This window comes from Salmo salar, chromosome ssa09 (genome assembly GCF_905237065.1).
Source record: "Salmo salar chromosome ssa09, Ssal_v3.1, whole genome shotgun sequence".
Classification (NCBI taxonomy): Eukaryota; Metazoa; Chordata; class Actinopteri; order Salmoniformes; family Salmonidae; genus Salmo; species Salmo salar.
The window spans coordinates 59269351-59287329 of record NC_059450.1 but is presented as its reverse complement, the minus strand read 5'-3'; the positions used below and the strand labels follow the sequence as shown (position 1 = coordinate 59287329).

Below are 17979 nucleotides of genomic sequence, written 5' to 3'. Positions count from 1 at the left end.
TTATTTAAGGGCTGCGTCCCTATATTTTTGGCGACCACATCCAGTTTTCTTGAATAAAGAAGTGTGGTCAAGAACTCTCTGTCTCCTGCGCCTGACTCTACCTCTCCTGTTTTTTCGAGCCAGCCCGTGACAGAAATCACGCACCAAAACTTGGAGTCAGCAGGAGCTTCAGCGCCAACCCTGTCAGTGGAGGAAAGAGTTGACCAACACTCCACCCTGCTCCACCGTCTGGGGAACGCCATGGATCAGGTGTTGGCGCGCATGGAGAGCTGGGACCGAAGGGCTCTCGGCCCCCTGAACGCGGCAGGTCAACAGCCGGCGCCCCCACCAGCACCCACAGCACCCAGTACCAGTGGGGTGAAACTCGCTCCCCCCAGGGAGTACGATGGGACGGCCGCTGGGTGTAAGGGCTTCTTACTCCAGTTGGAGTTATACCTGGCTACCGTTCGTCCCTCTCCCTCGGGGGAGGAGAGCGTCAGCGTCCTCGTCTCCTGTCTCACGGGTAAGGCCCTGAAATGGGCAAACGCCGTGTGGGACAGTCCGGACTCAGTCAGGGACAACTACCCAGAGTTCACCTGCCGCTTTCGGGCAGTATTCGATCATCCCCCGGACGGGAGAGCGGCGGGGGAGCGGCTGTTTCACCTGAGGCAGGAGACGAGGAGCACGCAGGATTTTGCTCTCGAGTTCCGGACCCTGGCCGCGGGAGCAGGGTGGAATGAGAGGGCCCTTATAGATCCCTACCGTTGTAGTTTGAGGGAGGACGTCCGCCGGGAATTAGCCTGTCGGGACACGACCAACACACTGGACCAACTGGTGGATCTGTCCATCCGACTGGAAAATCTGCTGGCCGCCCGCGGACGTCCGACCCGGACCCTGCTCATTCCACCCTCCAGCCCTCCTGCTCCCACGCCTATGGAGATAGGGGGGGCAGCAGCCAGGAAGACTGGAGGGGGAGTTCGCTCCTGCACCTCATGTGATCGCAGAGGGCACACTGTGGACCGGTGCTGGAGAGACTCACCTGGGAGTCCAGAAGGCAGGCAGAGCGCTCCTTTGACACATCAGGTGAGTCAGCACCAGCCTCACCCAGAGCCCCCTGTCCGTCACATGTATGTGTCAGTATCTTTTCCTTGTTTCTCCCCTCACTCCCGGTTTAAGGCGCTAGTCGATTCAGGCGCGGCGGGGAGTTTTATGGACCGTGGGGTCGTGGCTAAGTTAGGGATTCCCCTGGTCCAGTTGGACCAACCCTTCCCCGTGCACGCCCTAGACAGTCGACCACTAGGGTCAGGGCTGGTCAGGGAGGTCACTGTGCCACTGGTAATGGTAATGCGGGGGGGTCATGAGGAGCGGATTAGTCTTTTCCTCATTGATTCCCCAGCGTTTCCTGTGGTTCTAGGGATTCCCTGGCTAGCCACTCACAACCCTAAGATTTCGTGGGGATAACCTTCACCCTCCCCACTGCCGCACCTCACATAGTCAATTCTCTATCAGATACAGAGGTACCATACACCGGAATTCTTATCTTCACATTGCCGAAACATCATCATCCCTCAATAACTTCAAGCAAAGCCTGGGGGTCGGCCTAATGAACCAAATTGCTCAGTAATCTCCTCCATATTGCCTAGCTCTCACACACTCGCGCACACACACACACACACACACACACACACAAACAGTCAACTTAAACTAAATAATAATTACATTATAAACATGCAGAATGTAATCATCTGTGTCAAATATGTACATTGAAAACACTATGTTGAAAGTACTGTGTGAGTATCCCTAAGACAAAAAGAGCTAAGACTGCATCAGTGGTTTACCAAATCAGGGCTTGGCAACAGTAACAAGGTCTGATGTTGTAACGATTGTCGTACGGAGTGGACCAAGGCGCAGCGGGTTGAGTGCTCATTTTAACGTTTATTAGAACACTAAAAAAACAAAACAAGAAAACGAACGAATGAACAGTAATGCAGGCTACACACAGCTATGCAAAAACAACTTCCCACAAAACCCATTACAAAAACACCCCTCTATATAGGACCTTCAATCAGAGGCAACGAAGAACAGCTGCCTCCAATTGAAGGTCAAACCAATAACCCTAAACATAGAACTAAAAAGACGACCAGAACATAGAAATATACTAACATAGAACATAACCAAAAACCCCGGAACACTCTAAACAAACACCCCTCTATATAAACACATAGCCCAACAAACCCCGAAACACTCAACAAATACCCCCTGCCACGTCCTGACCAAACTATAATAACAAATAACCCCTTTACTGGTCAGGACGTGACAGCTGTGTAATAAAAAATAAATTTTTTGGAGAATGTTTCTTTGGGATCATCAGGTGACATCCTAACAACTGATACACAGAAATGTTATTGCAACTTTCCCATGAAATGTGTGTAGAACATTAATATCTTACATTCTGAGAACATGGCAACCAGGTTCTATGTATGTTTGGCGGGACATTGATGGAATAATCTCCAAACCCTCAGAAAATGTTCTTGCAACATCCCTATCAAGGCTCAGTAGAAGACCCAGATGCAGACAGTTTTGAAGTAACAAAACTGTATTACAGAAAGAGGGGGGCAGGCAAACGACAGGTCAAGGGCAGGCAGAGGTCAGTAGTCCAGAGCAGAGTCCGAAAGGTACAGAACGGCAGGCAGGCTGAGGGTTAGGGCAGGCAGAGATCAGTAATCAAGGGTGGTGTGACAATGTACAGAATGGCAGGCAGGCTCAGGGTCAGGGCATGCAGAATGGTCAAAAACCGGGAGAAATAGAAAACAGGAACTAGAGAAAGACAGGAGCATAGGAAAAACGTTTTTAGGCTTGACGAAACAAAACGAACTGGCAACAGACAAACAGAGATCACAGGTTTAAATAAGTACACTGGGGATAATGGGTGACACCTAGAGGGGGGTGGAGACAAGCACAAAGACAGGTGAAACAGATCAGGGTGTGACAGTCCCATGAAACGCGTCTAGAACATTAATGTTGTATATTCTGAGAACATTAAAACCATGTTCTAGATCCGTTCTGTTTGACTTTAAGGGAATTTTATCCTATCTTTATCACAAAAACATGCTAAAAAGGTTTTTGGTAACTTAGATAGAATGTTCCCCTAACTAACGGAAAACTTGACACTCAAAAATTGGGGGAACATTGCGCGTAACATTACAAAAATGTTCTCTCTCCCTAGAATTGTTAGCTGGGAACATAAGCATTTTGCTGCATCTGTTATAACATCTGCATGTGACCGATTTGATTTGACATACAATACCAGTCAAAAGTTTGGACACACCTACTCATTCAAAGGTTTTTATTTATTTTTACTATTTTCTACACTGTAGAATAATAGTAAGGACATCAAAACTATGAAATAACATGTGGAATCATGTGGTAACCAAAAACGTGTTTAACAAATCAAAATATATTTTATATTTAAGATTCTTCAAAGTAGCCACTCTTTGCCTTCATGACAGCTTTGCACACTCTTGGCATTCTCTCAACCAGCTTCACCTGGAATGATTTTCCAACAGTCTTGAAGGAGTTCCCTCATATGCTGAGCACTTGTTGGCTGCTTTTCCTTCACTCTGCGGTCCAACTTATTCCAAACCATCTCAATTGGGTTGAGGTTGGGTGATTGTGGAGGCCAGGTCATCTGATGCAGCACTCCATCACTCTCCTTCTTGGTCAAATAGCCCTGACACAGCCTGGAGGTGTGTTGGGTCGTTGTCCTGTTGAAAAACAAATGATAGTCCCACTAAGCGCAAACCAGATGGGATGGCGTATCGCTGCAGAATGCTGTGATAGCCATGCTGGTTAAGTGTGCCTTGAATTCTAAGTAAACCACTGACAGTGTCTCCAGCAAAGCACCCCCACACCATCACACCTCCTCCCCTGTGCTTCACGGTGGGAACCACACATGCAGAGATCATCCGTTCACCTACTCTGCGTCTCACAAAGACACAGCGGTTGGACCCATCAGACCAAAGGACAGATTCTCACCGGTCTAATGTCCATTGCTCATGTTTCTTGGCCCAAGCAAGTCTCTTCTTCTTGTTGGTGTCCTTTAGTAGTGGTTTCTTTGCTGTATTCGACAATGAAGGCATGATTCACGCAGTCTCCTCTGAACAGTTGATGTTGAGATGTGTCTGTTACTTGAACTCTGTGAAGCATTTATTTGGGCTTCAATTTCTGAGGCTGGTAACTCTAATGAACTTATCCTCTGCAGCAGAAGTAACTCTGGGTCTTCCTTTCCTGTGGCGGTCCTCATGAGAGCCAGTTTCATCACAGTGCTTGATGGTTTTTGGGACGGCACTTGAAGAAACTTTCAAAATTCTTGAAATGTTCCATGTTGACTGACCATGTCTTAAAGTAATGATGGGCTGTCTTTTCTCTTTGCTTATTTGAGCTGGTCTTGCCATAATATGGACTTGGTCTTTTACCAAATAGGGCTATCTTCTGTATACTACCCGTACCTTGTCACAACACACCTGATTGGCTCAAACAAGGGCACTGCGTTCATCCACCTCTGGCCTGCTGGCCCCCCTACCTCTGCGGAAGCACAGTTCCCGCTCAGCCCAGACAATACTGTTCGCTGCTCTGGCACCACAATGGTGCAACAAGCTCCCTCACGATGCCAGGACAGCAGAGTCAATCACCACCTTCCGGAGACACCTGAAACCCCACCTCTTTAAGGAATACCTGGGATAGGATAAAGTAATCCTTCTACCCCCCCCAAAACAAAGATATAGATGTAAGATGTACTATTGTAAAGTGGTTGATCCACTGGATATCAAAAGGTGAATGCACCAATTTGTAAGTCGCTCTGGATAAGAGCGTCTGCTAAATGACGTAAATGTAAAGAAGGAAAGAAATTCCACAAATTAACTTTTAACAAGGCACACCTGTTAATTGAAATTCCTTTCAGGTGACTTCCTCATGAAGCTGGTTGAGAGAATGTCAAGAGTGTGCAAAGCTGTCATCAAGGCAAAGGGTGGCTACTTTCAATAATCTCAAATATATTTTGATTTGTTTTACACTTTTTATTTACTAAATGATTCCATATGCGATATTTCATAGTGTTGAAACTGTTGATGTCTTCTACAATGTAGAAAATAGTAAAAATAAATAAAAACCCTTGAATGAGTAGGTGTGTCCAAACTTTTGACTGGTATTGTATGTCAAATCAAATCACCATTTATTGGTCACATACACAGTTTAGCAGATGTTATAGCAGATGCAGCAAAATGCTTATGTTCCCAGCTAACAATTCTAGGGAGAGAAAACATTTTTGTAATGTTACGCGCAACATTCCTCTAATGTTTGAGTGTCAAGTTTTCCATTAGTTAGGGGAACATTCTATCTGTGTTAGCAAAAACCTTTGAGAACCTTTTTAGCATGTTTTGGTGTTAAAGATAGGAGAAAATTCCCTTAAAGTCAAACAGAACCTTAACCTTTTTTGGTTACTACATGATTCCACGTGTTATTTCATAGTTTTGATTATTATTATTCTACAATATAGAAAATAGTAAAAAGGTGTGTCCAAACTTTTGACTGGTACTGTACATGTATTCAATACAATGTCAATAGTTCTGAAGCATAGAAACATTTTTGTGGCCTAAAGCTTGGTCATGCTGCTGCTCTCCCTCTGTATAAGCTAAAGCCATTTCCCACGGGCATCATCAGCACATTGAGAATCTTCATCGTTTTTTATTTATTCCATCCACTTATTTTCTTTCAGCTGCTGCAAGATAGGGAGACTTGCATTTCAATTATAGATTGGTATCACATTCAACTCGTTCTTTTCTCTAATCCCTTTCTCCCTTGACAAAGGTCAAAGCCTGCTCCGTCTGACTATCTTTAAAATCATACTTTATGATGCCTCTGCTTTTCATTCTGATCCTTCACCTCTATTATATTCATTAGTAACATGGACTGAATGTACACAAATTTGTAACAGCATTACATCTATATATTTGTGTTCTTTATTCCTGTATTGGAAGCCTATTATCTCCAATTTCCATTGTCATATCTCTTTGTCAACAATTACCCTTATCAAATATCATTACCCTGATACACTATTTATGTAAAACCATGCACTTCATCTCAAATGTCAAACAGAATGATGAATTGGGAATTGCATTACAATTATCTACTTTTCATTTTTGAGTTTACTATTTCCTTGACATATCAAAAATCTGTTGTACAGTACATATTCAGCTGAGCTTTCAAAGCTTCGTATAAAGATTCACCAAGTCTTTTCAGCATAATTGCACCGTTCATCCTTAGCGCACAGCTAGATGTACTGTAATTTGCCTCCATTTCTTGGATGTGCACCCAATGAAGCGTTATCGGGCGCACTATATAATATTCTTTTCAACGCTTGATTAGATAATATATGTCTACCTCAGCTGTTGGTGTGCTTTCTCACAGCTCACTTTTTTTATGTGGTGTCCATTCAACGTGGTGTTAGTGCAATTCATATTATTCTGTGACAGATTATATGTGACAGAGTATATGATATGTTACATTATGAATGGAATAGCAGTCGAACAATATCATACGAATGGGAGGACGTATAGAATCATACGTCTTACCCGGTCGTACAATAGTACAAGGAATTGGATTAACTAATTTATCATACATCTCGGAGGACGTATAGTATTTCATGATTTTATGTGAGACCAGGTTGCTTATTGCGCCATAGCAATAATTAGAATCAAGGGAAGAATTTATGTTGGCCGATAGAGGAACTAATGACAAAGGTTAGGTGAATAATGTTAATGGTGCCGGAGGAGATGGCTGCCTTTTTTAGGGCTCCTAACCAATTGTGCTATTGTGTGTTATTCTTCGCATTATTTGTAACTTATTTTGTACATAATATTTCTGCCACCGTTTCTTATGACCGAAAAGAGCTTCTGGATATCAGGACAACTATTACTCACCTCCTACTGGACGAAGATTCTTTAACAAATCGGACGCAAAGAATTTACTTATTTACACTGGACAAGGCCCAAATCCCTGTCATTCGCATGAAGAAGAGACGGAGATATCTGGGACGTAGGCCAGGTTGCCTTGTAAGGATCCGACGGCGAGTGCGTATTCCGCCTCTGCCATCAGTCTTATTAGTCAACATGCAATCATTGGATAATAAAATGGATGAGCTCCGATCAAGACTATCCAACCAACGGGACATTAAACATTTTACTATCTTGTTTCATCGAGTCGTGGCTGAACGACGACATGGATAACATACAGCTGGCTGTGTTTTCGGTGCTTCAGCAAGATAGAACAGCTGCCTCCGGTAAAACAAGGGGTCTGGAGGTCTGTGTCTATTTGTAAATAACAGCTGGTGCCCAAAATCTAATATTAAGCAAGTCTCTAGGTTTTGCTCACCTGAGGTAGAATATCTCCTGATAAGCTGTAGACCACACCATTTACCAAGACAGGTTGTCTATAGTTTTCGAAGCTGTCTATTTACCACCACAAAATGATTCTGGCACTAATACCACTCAATGAGCTATATAAGGCCATAAGCAAACAAGAAAATGCTCATCCAGAGGAAACGCTCCTAGTAGCCAGGGACTTTAATGAACGGAAACTTAAATCCGTCTTACCTCATTTCTACCAGCGTGTTACATGTGCAACCAGAAGAAAAAATAAGTCTAGACCACCTTTACTTCACACAGAGGCATGTACAAAGCTCTCCCTTGCCCTGCAATTGGCAAATCTGACCATAACTCTATCCTCCTAATTCCTGCTTACAGCAGGAAGTACAAGCAACTCGCTCAATACGGAAGTGGTCAGATGCTAAGCTACAGGACTGTTTTTCTAGCCCAGACTGGAATATGTTCTGGGATTCTTCCAATGGCATTGAGAGTACACCACAGTGATCACTGGCTTCATCAATAAGTGCATCAATGACGTCCTCCCCACAATGTCGGTACGTACATACCCCAACCAGAAGCCATGGATTACAGGTAACATCCACATTGAGCTAAAGGCTAGAGATGCTGCTTTCAAGGAGGACTCGAACCTGGAAGCTTATAAGAAATCCCGCTATGCCTTCCGATGAACCATCAAACAGGCAAAGCATCAATACAGGACTAAGATTGAATTGTACTACACCGACTCCGACGCTCATTGGATGTGGCAGGGCTTGTAAACTATTATGGACTACTAAGCAAAGCCACGAGCAGCCCAGTGACGAGTCTACCAGACGAGCTAAATGCCTTCTATGCTCGCGTTGAGGCAAGCAACACTGAAGCATGCATTAGAGCTTCAGCTGTTTTGAACGACTGTGTGATCACACTCTCCGCAGGTCAACATTCCCAAGGCCGCAGGGCCAGACGGATTACCAGGAAGTGTACTCTCAGCATGCATTGACTAACTGGCAAGTGTCTTCACCGTCATTTTCAACCTGTCCCTGACCGAATCTGTAATACCAACATGTTTCAAGCAGACCACTATAGTCCCTGTGCCCAAGAACACCAAGGTAACCTGCCTACCTTGACTACCGACCCGTAGCGCTTACATTTGTAGCCATGAAGTGCTTTGAAAGGCTGATCATGGCTCACAACACCATTATCCCAGAAACCCTAGACCCACTCCAATTTGCATACCGCCCCAACAGATCCACAGATGATGCAGTCTATATTGCACTCCACACTGCCCTTTCCCACCTGGACAAAAAGAACACCTATGTGAGAATGCTATACATTGACTACAGCTCAGCGTTCAACACCCTAGTGCCCTCAAAGCTCATCAATAAGCTAAGGACCCTGGGACTAAACACCTCCCTCTGGAACTGGATCCTGGACGGGCCACCCCCAGGTGGTAAGGGTAGGTAACGACACATTGCTATGCTGATCCTCAACACGGGGGCACCTCATGGGTGTGTGCTCAGCCCCCTCCTGTACTTCCTGTTCAAAGACTGCAGGCCAAGCACGATTCCAACACCATCATGAAGTTTGCCAATGTCACAACAGTGGTAGGCCTGATCACCAACAACAATGAGACAGCCTATAGAGAGGAGGTCAGAAACCTGGCAGTGTGGTGCCAGGATAACAAGTGTCTTCACTGACATGTACTATTATCATGACACAAGACGAGACCCAGATACAGACACAGAAGGCAGATGGTTGGAGTCTTACAATGTTTATTAATCCAAAAGGAGTATGCAAGAGAATGGTCATGGACAAGCAAAAGGTCGAGGGCGTACAGGGTGGCAGACAGGCTCGTGGTCAAGGCAGGCAGAAAGGTTCAGGCAGGCGGGTACATAGTCCAGAAACAGGCAAGGGTCAAAACCTGGAGGATGAGAAAAAACAGAAAAGCAGGAGAACAGGAAAACCACTGGGTGACTTGGAAAAACATACAAGACGAACTGGCACAGAGAGACAGGAAACACAGGGATAAATACACTGGGGAAAATAAGCGACACCTGGAGGGGGTGGAGACAATCACAGGGACAGGTGAAACAGATCAGGGTGTGACAACTATAGCAGTTTTGCACAGATCAATAAGCTGTGTGTGCCTCCAGTTGATGAACTACACCTCCTCCCCAGTTACGCTTACACACAGGTGTTCGACGCACGCCAGTTATGCAATTACCACAGGTGGCCACCTATGACTTCCGTAAACAAGCTCTGTAAAATGGAGATATGGCCGTGTGGGAACACTAACCCTAACAAGGTGTATAGTAATTTAAACTTTAGATTTTATTTTTCGTTGACATGAAAGATACGTACCTTATTTCCAGAACCGTACCGCAAGCAAATGTGTTTTAACGTTCAGAACAAGCGTCGGGGCTCTTAAAATTACCCCAGCCAGAAGATATGGGTAGCTACAGATGTAGGATCTCAATTTGAGCCAGTTTGCTACAGCAGGAAAAGAATCCTGCAGCAATAGCAAATGGTTATTATTATGTTGATTATATAATGAACAAAAATATAAATGCAACAATTTCAAATATGAACTGTAACTCAGTGAAATCTAAGGAAATAAGTCAATTGAAATACATTAATTAGGCCCTAATCTATGGATGTCACATGACTAGTATTACAGATATGCACCTGTTGGTCACAGATACCTTTCAAAAAAATTGGGGGAGTGGATCACAAAACCTGTCAGCATCTGGTGTGACCACCATTTGCCTCATGCAGTGAGATAGCATCTCCTTCGCATAGAGTTGATCAGGCTGTTGAATGGAACATTTTCAGCTTCCAGTATTTGTGTACAGATCCTGTCGACATGGGGCCGTGCATTATGCTGAAACATGAGGTGATGGCGGCGGATGAATGGCACGACAATGGGCCTCAGGAGCTCGTCAGAATATCTCTGGGCATTTAAGTTGCCATCGATAAAATGCAATTGTGTTCGTTGTCCGTAGCTTATGCCTGCCTATACCATAACCTCACCGCCACCATTGGGCACTCTGTTCACAATGTTGACAGAAGAAAACCGCTCGCCCACATGACGCCATACACGTGGTCTGCGGTTGTGAGGCCGGTTGGGAGGCCAAATTCTCAGAAATTGTTGGATGCAGCTTATGGTAGAGAAATTAATATTTAATTCTCTGGCAACAGCTATGGTGGACATTCCTGCAGTCAGTTTGCCAATTGCACACTCCCTCAACTTGAGACATCTGTGGCATTGTGTTGTGTGACAAAACTGCACATTTTAAAGTGGCCTTTTATTGTACTCAGCACAAGATGCACCTGTGTAATGACCATGCTGTTTAATCAGCTTCTTGATATGCCACATGGATGGATTATCTTGGCAAATGAGAAATGTTCACTAAGAGGGATGTAAACAAATTTGTGCACATCTGAGAGAAAAAAAAAATTGCATATGGAAAATGTCTGGGATGTTATATTTCAGCTCATGAAAAATGGGACCAACACTTTACATGGTGCATTTATATTTTTGTTCAGTGTAATTAATGGCATTTTTTGTGGGCGTTGATGCATTTTTCATTGAGGTCGTTTAATCAATAGGACTGTAAAGTTCCCAAAAGTAAGACTCCTGTTACATATTTGCAGAAAACCATTCAGGTTTCTTTTGTGACTTTTGCTACTGCTTTCTAAAAACTGATCTAAACAAAGTTGTGCTGCGCTGCTGCCTTTAACGCAGTGCAAGCAACATCAATGTGAATGGCACATGGCCACACACAAAATTTCCTTTCGTAGGATAGCTGGAGACAAACTCATATTTATTAGTTGGGTGATTGGTCGAGCGTTATTGGGGGCGTGACCTCCAAGCCCTCACCAAAACACAAAACCATGGTGGACAATTTCAGTAGTCACCACCAAATTCAATGACAGCCATCTTAAAATTAATAGACATATATAATATTCCTGGACGACAATAACATTGTTGCCGAGGAGAGATTGTTATCTAACTACAGGGTTTGAGTTACCTCAGACGTTTTCTTATAAAAAAGCTCAGCTAGCAATGTTAGCTAGCTGGCTAATGTTAGCTAGACTGCGACTAGACTCGGCAGCTCATGGGCCCATAAACATGTCACATAGGCTTCAGGAGCCAGCTGGTTAGATATGATTCCACCATGGGCAACAACAACAAAATATGTTCAACTCATAGCAAGTTTATCCAGTGACCACAGCATTTACAACGATAGCTACTGACCATAGCCGTGGGAAGTAGGGGTGCTGAAACACCACCTGAAAAATGAGTAAAATTTTATGATTTATAAAAACACTAATAATAATAAACAATTCAAAAAAGTAGCGCACTGGGCCTTTACTAGTTCTGTATTAGTGGACCGATATAGCCTTCTGTAGCGTGGGTCATTTTTTGTATTCCCGTAGCTGCAGCTCTTGCTGTCCGACAGGTGATATTATTCCGCACATTGCCTACTAGGCCCTGTAGCATGTGGGCACATGTGATAAAGATACACATGCATCAATTTAATTCCACAAAATTATGCAAATTAACTTATAGACCAATAAGCATGACTGATCAAATGTATTTTCGGCTGCTAACCAATTAACAGTTAGCATTAACATCCCTAATACAAATCTTTAAAACCACAACAAATTAAAGATACACCATGCAGAAATCGCTCTGCCATTTTCTGGTTGCTAAAATTCTAATAGTTCGCCTAATTTTAGTTTGAGAGAAAACAAACAAAAAGTATATTGTAGAGAGTCATTGTACCATCTAAACCGCTGTGAAATATATTTTCAGGTGTTTAAAGATGGTGTACAAAACTGAAAGTAAAATATACAAAAACCAAACGTATGAACTGGAAGCATAAAAATAGCTTACATAGAACATATTTACCTGTCACGAACTTCTTCATCACCCGATGATATAGCGAAATCGTTGTCTGAAAAGGTGGACCAATATGCAGCAGAGTTGGTGTTCATTTTCTTAATTTATTAACGAACGTTGAACATGAGAAAACAATAAGCACGACAAATGACAGTTTTGCATGCTATACATACGCAGTGCAAAAACAATCTCCCACAAATACAAGACAAACACACCCAACTAATATAGAACTTCCAATCAAAAGCAACACCAAACAGCTGCCTTCAATTGGAAGTCCACCCCATTTAACTCAACATAGAAACACACTCACTAGACTACACATAGAAATACATAAACATAGACCATAACTCAAAACCCGGAAATAATAAATCAAAACACCCTTTTCCCAAAACACCACCCTGAACCACATAAAACAAATACCCTCTGCCACGTCCTGACCAAACTACAATACCAATTAACCCTTATACTGGCCAGGACGTGACATTACCGCTTCTTAGACTTGCTTTCAATGAGAATGACATATCTATAACATATCTATAACAACACAGTTTTTGGGTTGGGTTGCCCAAAAAGTTACATATTGCAGCTTTAAGAGACATAAATACTGTAGCATGTGGTGTCTCCCATAGACACCAATGCAATAGCAGCTGGGTCTGGTCTACTTAGTTCATTGACTTGCATAACTGCAGACCTATGTTGACCCCATGTTAAACAGCCAAAGAGAGGGGATATAGCTCAGTGGTAGAGCATTTGACGGTAGCTCAAGATGTCCGAAGTTTGAATCCTGGTGCCCCCTTTAAATCAATAGTTCTTAACTATAGTTTGAGATAGGGAGTGTAAAATCTAAAATGTTCTTTATTAGACCATATGTCTCTCCTTTCAATATGTTACTAAGAGGGGGGATAGCTCAGTGGTAGAGCATTTGGCTCTGGATCTTGAAAGCCCATGTTCAAGTCCCTGTGCCCCCTTCAAAACAAACAGTTTAAACCCATTGTTTCTGGAAAGTATTGAGATCTCATGAGGCCAGCTATGTTTCTCTTATATAATATCAGCCCTCTGATATTCTTGCCTTTGTGTATGGTTTAGAGAAACACTAAAATATGATTTTTGTCAACATATTTGAAATGTATGTAGAGTTTCTTATAAAAACAAATGGTTAGTAGTGAGAGGTTAAAGTTCACAGAACTTGTCATAGGGAACGTTCCTCTGCCCAGGCGTTGCTTACTCATGCCAGATCTTTCAACGCCTGGATAAGTATCAGCTAACCACATCATATGCTATTGCAATCGATCAGTCGATGACACAGTCCATGACGTGGCACGCAATCATTGGTTGATGCATGCAACGTCTGAGCATTGGAAAGCAACCATAGTTTCTGCTGAGGCAGCATGTTGGCTGTGACCCAGAGCTGTGGGTGCAAAGCATCGTGGGTCATAAGAGGAGATTAATTAAGACATTTTGAAGCAGTAAGCATATTCGATGATGCTCTCTGTTCAATTAGATTGGGGAAAGTCTGACTTTGATTAATGGCCTTGTAACGTTTCATTGTGTTCAATGACCTGTGAGCCTCTGTGCTGAACTGTGGTATCGTTTTGTTACATTGGTGTCAGATATAATCATATAGAAAAGGTATTGGAGTATTTTCGGTTGAGCTAATGAGTTGGATGAGTATATGCTTGGGGAATAATTGGATCATCGTTGAACAGACATGTACATAACTATAGAATATCTTTACAGAGAGGTACATTTCCTAGTGATTTAGGTGTTTTACACAGGCCTACATCGCATCATTTATTTTGGGTGTCGCTGTTGTCTAATAGTTCATATTGAGATCGTCTCCTCAACAATATCAATTATAATTTACCCATTTTGCTAAACATTTCAACATGTTATTTGTTAGGCAAAAACAAGACCTCAACCATGTTTGAGTGAATTGGATATAGAACATGTTAAGATCATGGGCATCTTTTAAATGTTTTGCAGCATTCCAACAGATGGCACTGTGGGCTTCTTATTTGAACCCAAATGTTGAAATATAGAAATGTGTTGGATATTTGCCACTGCTACAGTATTGTTGCATTTCCAATCAACCAAAAATACATATTGCGTAGGAAATATGGCTGTGTAATATATTATAGCATTTGTTAAAAAGACATGTGAAATATATAAACAGATTGTGACATATGTCACATTTTTATTGTCAATATTCCGGAAGCAACATTCAAAAATGCTGGGATTTGTTAACGTCTGAAAATATGAATCTGTTTATAATGTTGTTTATATCATTTTTATTACCAGGACATCTTCAGACTTTAAAAGGAGATGAAGTTGGGTAATATTGTAGCACTACTTCCTCTTTAAAAGACTGTAACTGCAGCACCTCCCCTTTTATTCAGAGGATGATGTCATCCGGGAGTCGCTCAGAGTGTTTTTTTTTCTCCTGCTCTATCGCTCTCTCTTCGCATTTGCGCTCTCCATTAGTGAGGTGACGGGATACTTCTCTGTCTCTCCATATTTTCTCTCTTTCTCACTCTCCCTCTCTCTCTTCCTCCTCCGCTTCCTCTAACAGCAGGGATGTAGTCCTCTGCCTCTTTCAAACTTCAGCACCTGCTATGCTGAGAACTCCTTGGTGACCTCTATTGATTCTATTGAGACCTTTTTTGTCTCTCGCTCCTTACTGAGATATTTTGCTCCACTTGTTTGAGAGGATCTAAGTGGACCTTATTGGGTTTGGAAGGTGTTTGATTTCTCTCTGTACCCTGGTACAGGACCATGGCCATGAAGGAGACCATTCTGCCCATCAGCGAGGTGTCTGGCCCGGCCCCGTTGCCCTACCCGGAGGTAGTGGAGCTCAACGTGGGCGGCCAGGTGTACGTCACGAAGCGCTCCACCCTGGTCAGTGTGCCCGACACCACCCTGCACGCCATGTTCACCCGGTGCCCGCCACGGGAGCTACCAAGGGACAGCCGCGGGCGCTTCTTTATCGACCGCGATGGCTTCCTGTTCCGCTACGTGCTGGACTTCCTGCGAGACCGGCAGCTGGTGCTGCCCGACCACTTCCCTGAACGTGAGCGCCTGCAGAGGGAAGCCGAGCACTTCCAGCTGGGCGAACTGCTGCGCCTCCTGGGGCCCCGGGTGGGTTCCAAGCAGGGCTCCATGAATGATGAAGGCTGCCACAGTGATATTGAGGAGAGCTCACAAAGCAGTGAGTACCCCACATGTCGTACCTTGACTTCCTCGGACAAGAGGTCAGGGTTCATCACCATTGGCTACAGGGGATCCTACACCACGGTGCGGGACAACCAAGCCGATGCCAAGTTCCGACGCGTGGCCAGGATCATGGTGTGCGGACGCATCGCCCTGGCCAAAGAGGTGTTTGGGGAAACACTGAACGAGAGCAGGGACCCAGACCGGCCACCGGAGAAGTACACGTCAAGGTTTTACCTCAAGTTCACCTACTTGGAGCAGGCATTTGACCGGCTTTCTGAGGCTGGCTTTACAATGGTGGCTTGTAATTCCACGGGAACAGCCGCTTTTGTCAACCAGTACAGGGACGACAAAATCTGGAGCAGCTATACGGAGTACATCTTCTTCAGTAAGTGCAATATGACTTCTCACGCATTCACTAGCATACATTTTGGAAAAGTGGGTCCAACATGTTTTGTCAGGTTTTAGTAATGTGTCAAATTTCGCTTCACAAGTGAAATGATTGAATGGATTATTTGCCTACCAATTTTGACTTGGATTGTACAGGCTTTTAAAGGTAAAGAAAACATTTTCCTCTACGTGGTTCAAAGTAATCATTACCAGCTTCTTCACTTTCCTTTAGAACATCCTCCCTGTTCCTCTAACCAGTTTTTTTTTACATGTTTTCCAAATCACAATAGATGGGTAAAAGTGAGAATAGATTAGAGAGAAAGGTGTGTATGACAGTAACATATAGGGCTCTATTTTAACAAAGTCTTAGCACTGGCCGTAGGCTATACATTTGGGCGAGTGTCAGAAATATTTTTGCTATTTTCACAACCAGAATTATGGGTGCAATAGCTGACGGTGGCGTGAAAGGCCTGGGTTTTGATTAATAAACAAGTTGTTGGTGTTTCAAGGCTTGACACCTCACTGGCCAATCAGAACATGCACCATGGCTAAAAATGTGGTTTCTTCAAGTCGTGTATTTACGGTCTTTTATGTATTGCATTGTCATCAACTCCAATACGAATATTAGTCTGTTAAAGACTAGTTCGTTGAATTTCCTGCCCCATATTTGCTAAATATGTTGAATATATTTGCAGACACATTATTGTAATTGCATTGCGCAATATGGAAATACATTAATAAACATAGGCTATAGTATTCACACTGGTATAGAGGCTATGCCAGAGGAGGCTGGTGGGAGGAGCTATAGGAGGACAGGCTAATTGTAAAGGCTGGAATAGAATAAATGAAACGGTATGAAACAAATCAAACATAGGTAAGCCACATTTAGATTAAACATTAATTCCATTCCAGCCATTACAATGAGCCTGTCCCCCTATAGCTCCTTCCACCAGCCTCATCTGGGCTAGGCCCACTGTAAATTGCAATTTTGGACATGCCAAACATAGTCAATAAGCAATATTAAATTCACTAGGGAGGAGGTGAGAGGAGTGGCCCTGGGAGTGTGGTGCCAGGAAAATAACCTCTCACCCAACGTCAACAAAACTAAGGAGCTGATCGTGGACTTAAGGAAACAGCGGAGGGAGCACCCCCTATCCACATCAACGGTACAGCAGTGGAGAAGGTGGAAAGCTTCAAGTTCCTTGGCGTACACATCACTGACAAACTGAAATGGTCCACCCACACAGACAGTGTGGTGAAGGCGCAACAGTGCCTCTTCAAACTCCGGAGGCTAAAGAAATTTGGTTTGGCACCTAAAACCCTCAAAGATCATCAAGGACAACAACCACCTTAGCCACTGCCTGTTCACCCCGCTATCATCCTGAAGGCGAGGTCAGTACAGGTGCATCAAAGCTGGGAAAGAGAGACTGAAAAACAGCAATCACTAGCACATTAGAGGCTGCTGCCTATATACATACACTTGAAATCACTGGCCACTTTAATAATGGAACACTAGTTACTTTAATAATGTTTACATATTTTGCATTACTCTTCTCATATGTATATACTGTATTCTATCCTACTGTATCTTAGTCTATGCCACTGACATTGCTCATCCAAAAAAAGATATATTCTTAATTCCATTCCTTTACTTTAGATTGTGTGTATTGTTAGGTATTACTTGTTAGATATTACTGCACTGTTGGAGCTAGAAACACATGCATTTCGCTACACCCGCAATAACATCTGCTAAACACGTGTATGTGACAAATAAAATTTGATTTGATTTTAAATATCAATAAGGCCAAAAAAGACAGTGTATGATTATAATCAAATTCAGAAAAAAATTAAACAACTTGTTTTAAATAGGTTGTTTGAATACTGTTACAGATATCCTAATTGCTCCCCGTCCTCCCCCGCACATAATACAGACAACGCAAAATAGACTACGGAGGGTTTTACGCACATCCAAACATTTCACAGGAGCTGGACAAAGATGCAATATAAAGACAAAGGGGGAGTGTCCACTCACTGTTATACTGCTCATAAATGTAATGTTTTATTAACATCATGGAACCA

The 17979-nt window shown here is 43.2% G+C and overlaps 1 protein-coding gene across 1 annotated transcript in view; it reads left to right on the top strand.

The window, feature by feature from the left end:
• Positions 1-14724: 14724 nt before the first annotated feature.
• Positions 14725-17979, top strand: part of LOC106611538 (BTB/POZ domain-containing protein KCTD8) — a 69132-nt gene continuing 65877 nt past the window's right edge. The window contains exon 1 of the mRNA XM_014211830.2: positions 14725-15898. Within this exon, the coding sequence (XP_014067305.1) occupies positions 15076-15898 (823 nt within the window). The 5' untranslated portion in view covers positions 14725-15075. The remainder of the gene's footprint in view (positions 15899-17979) is intronic.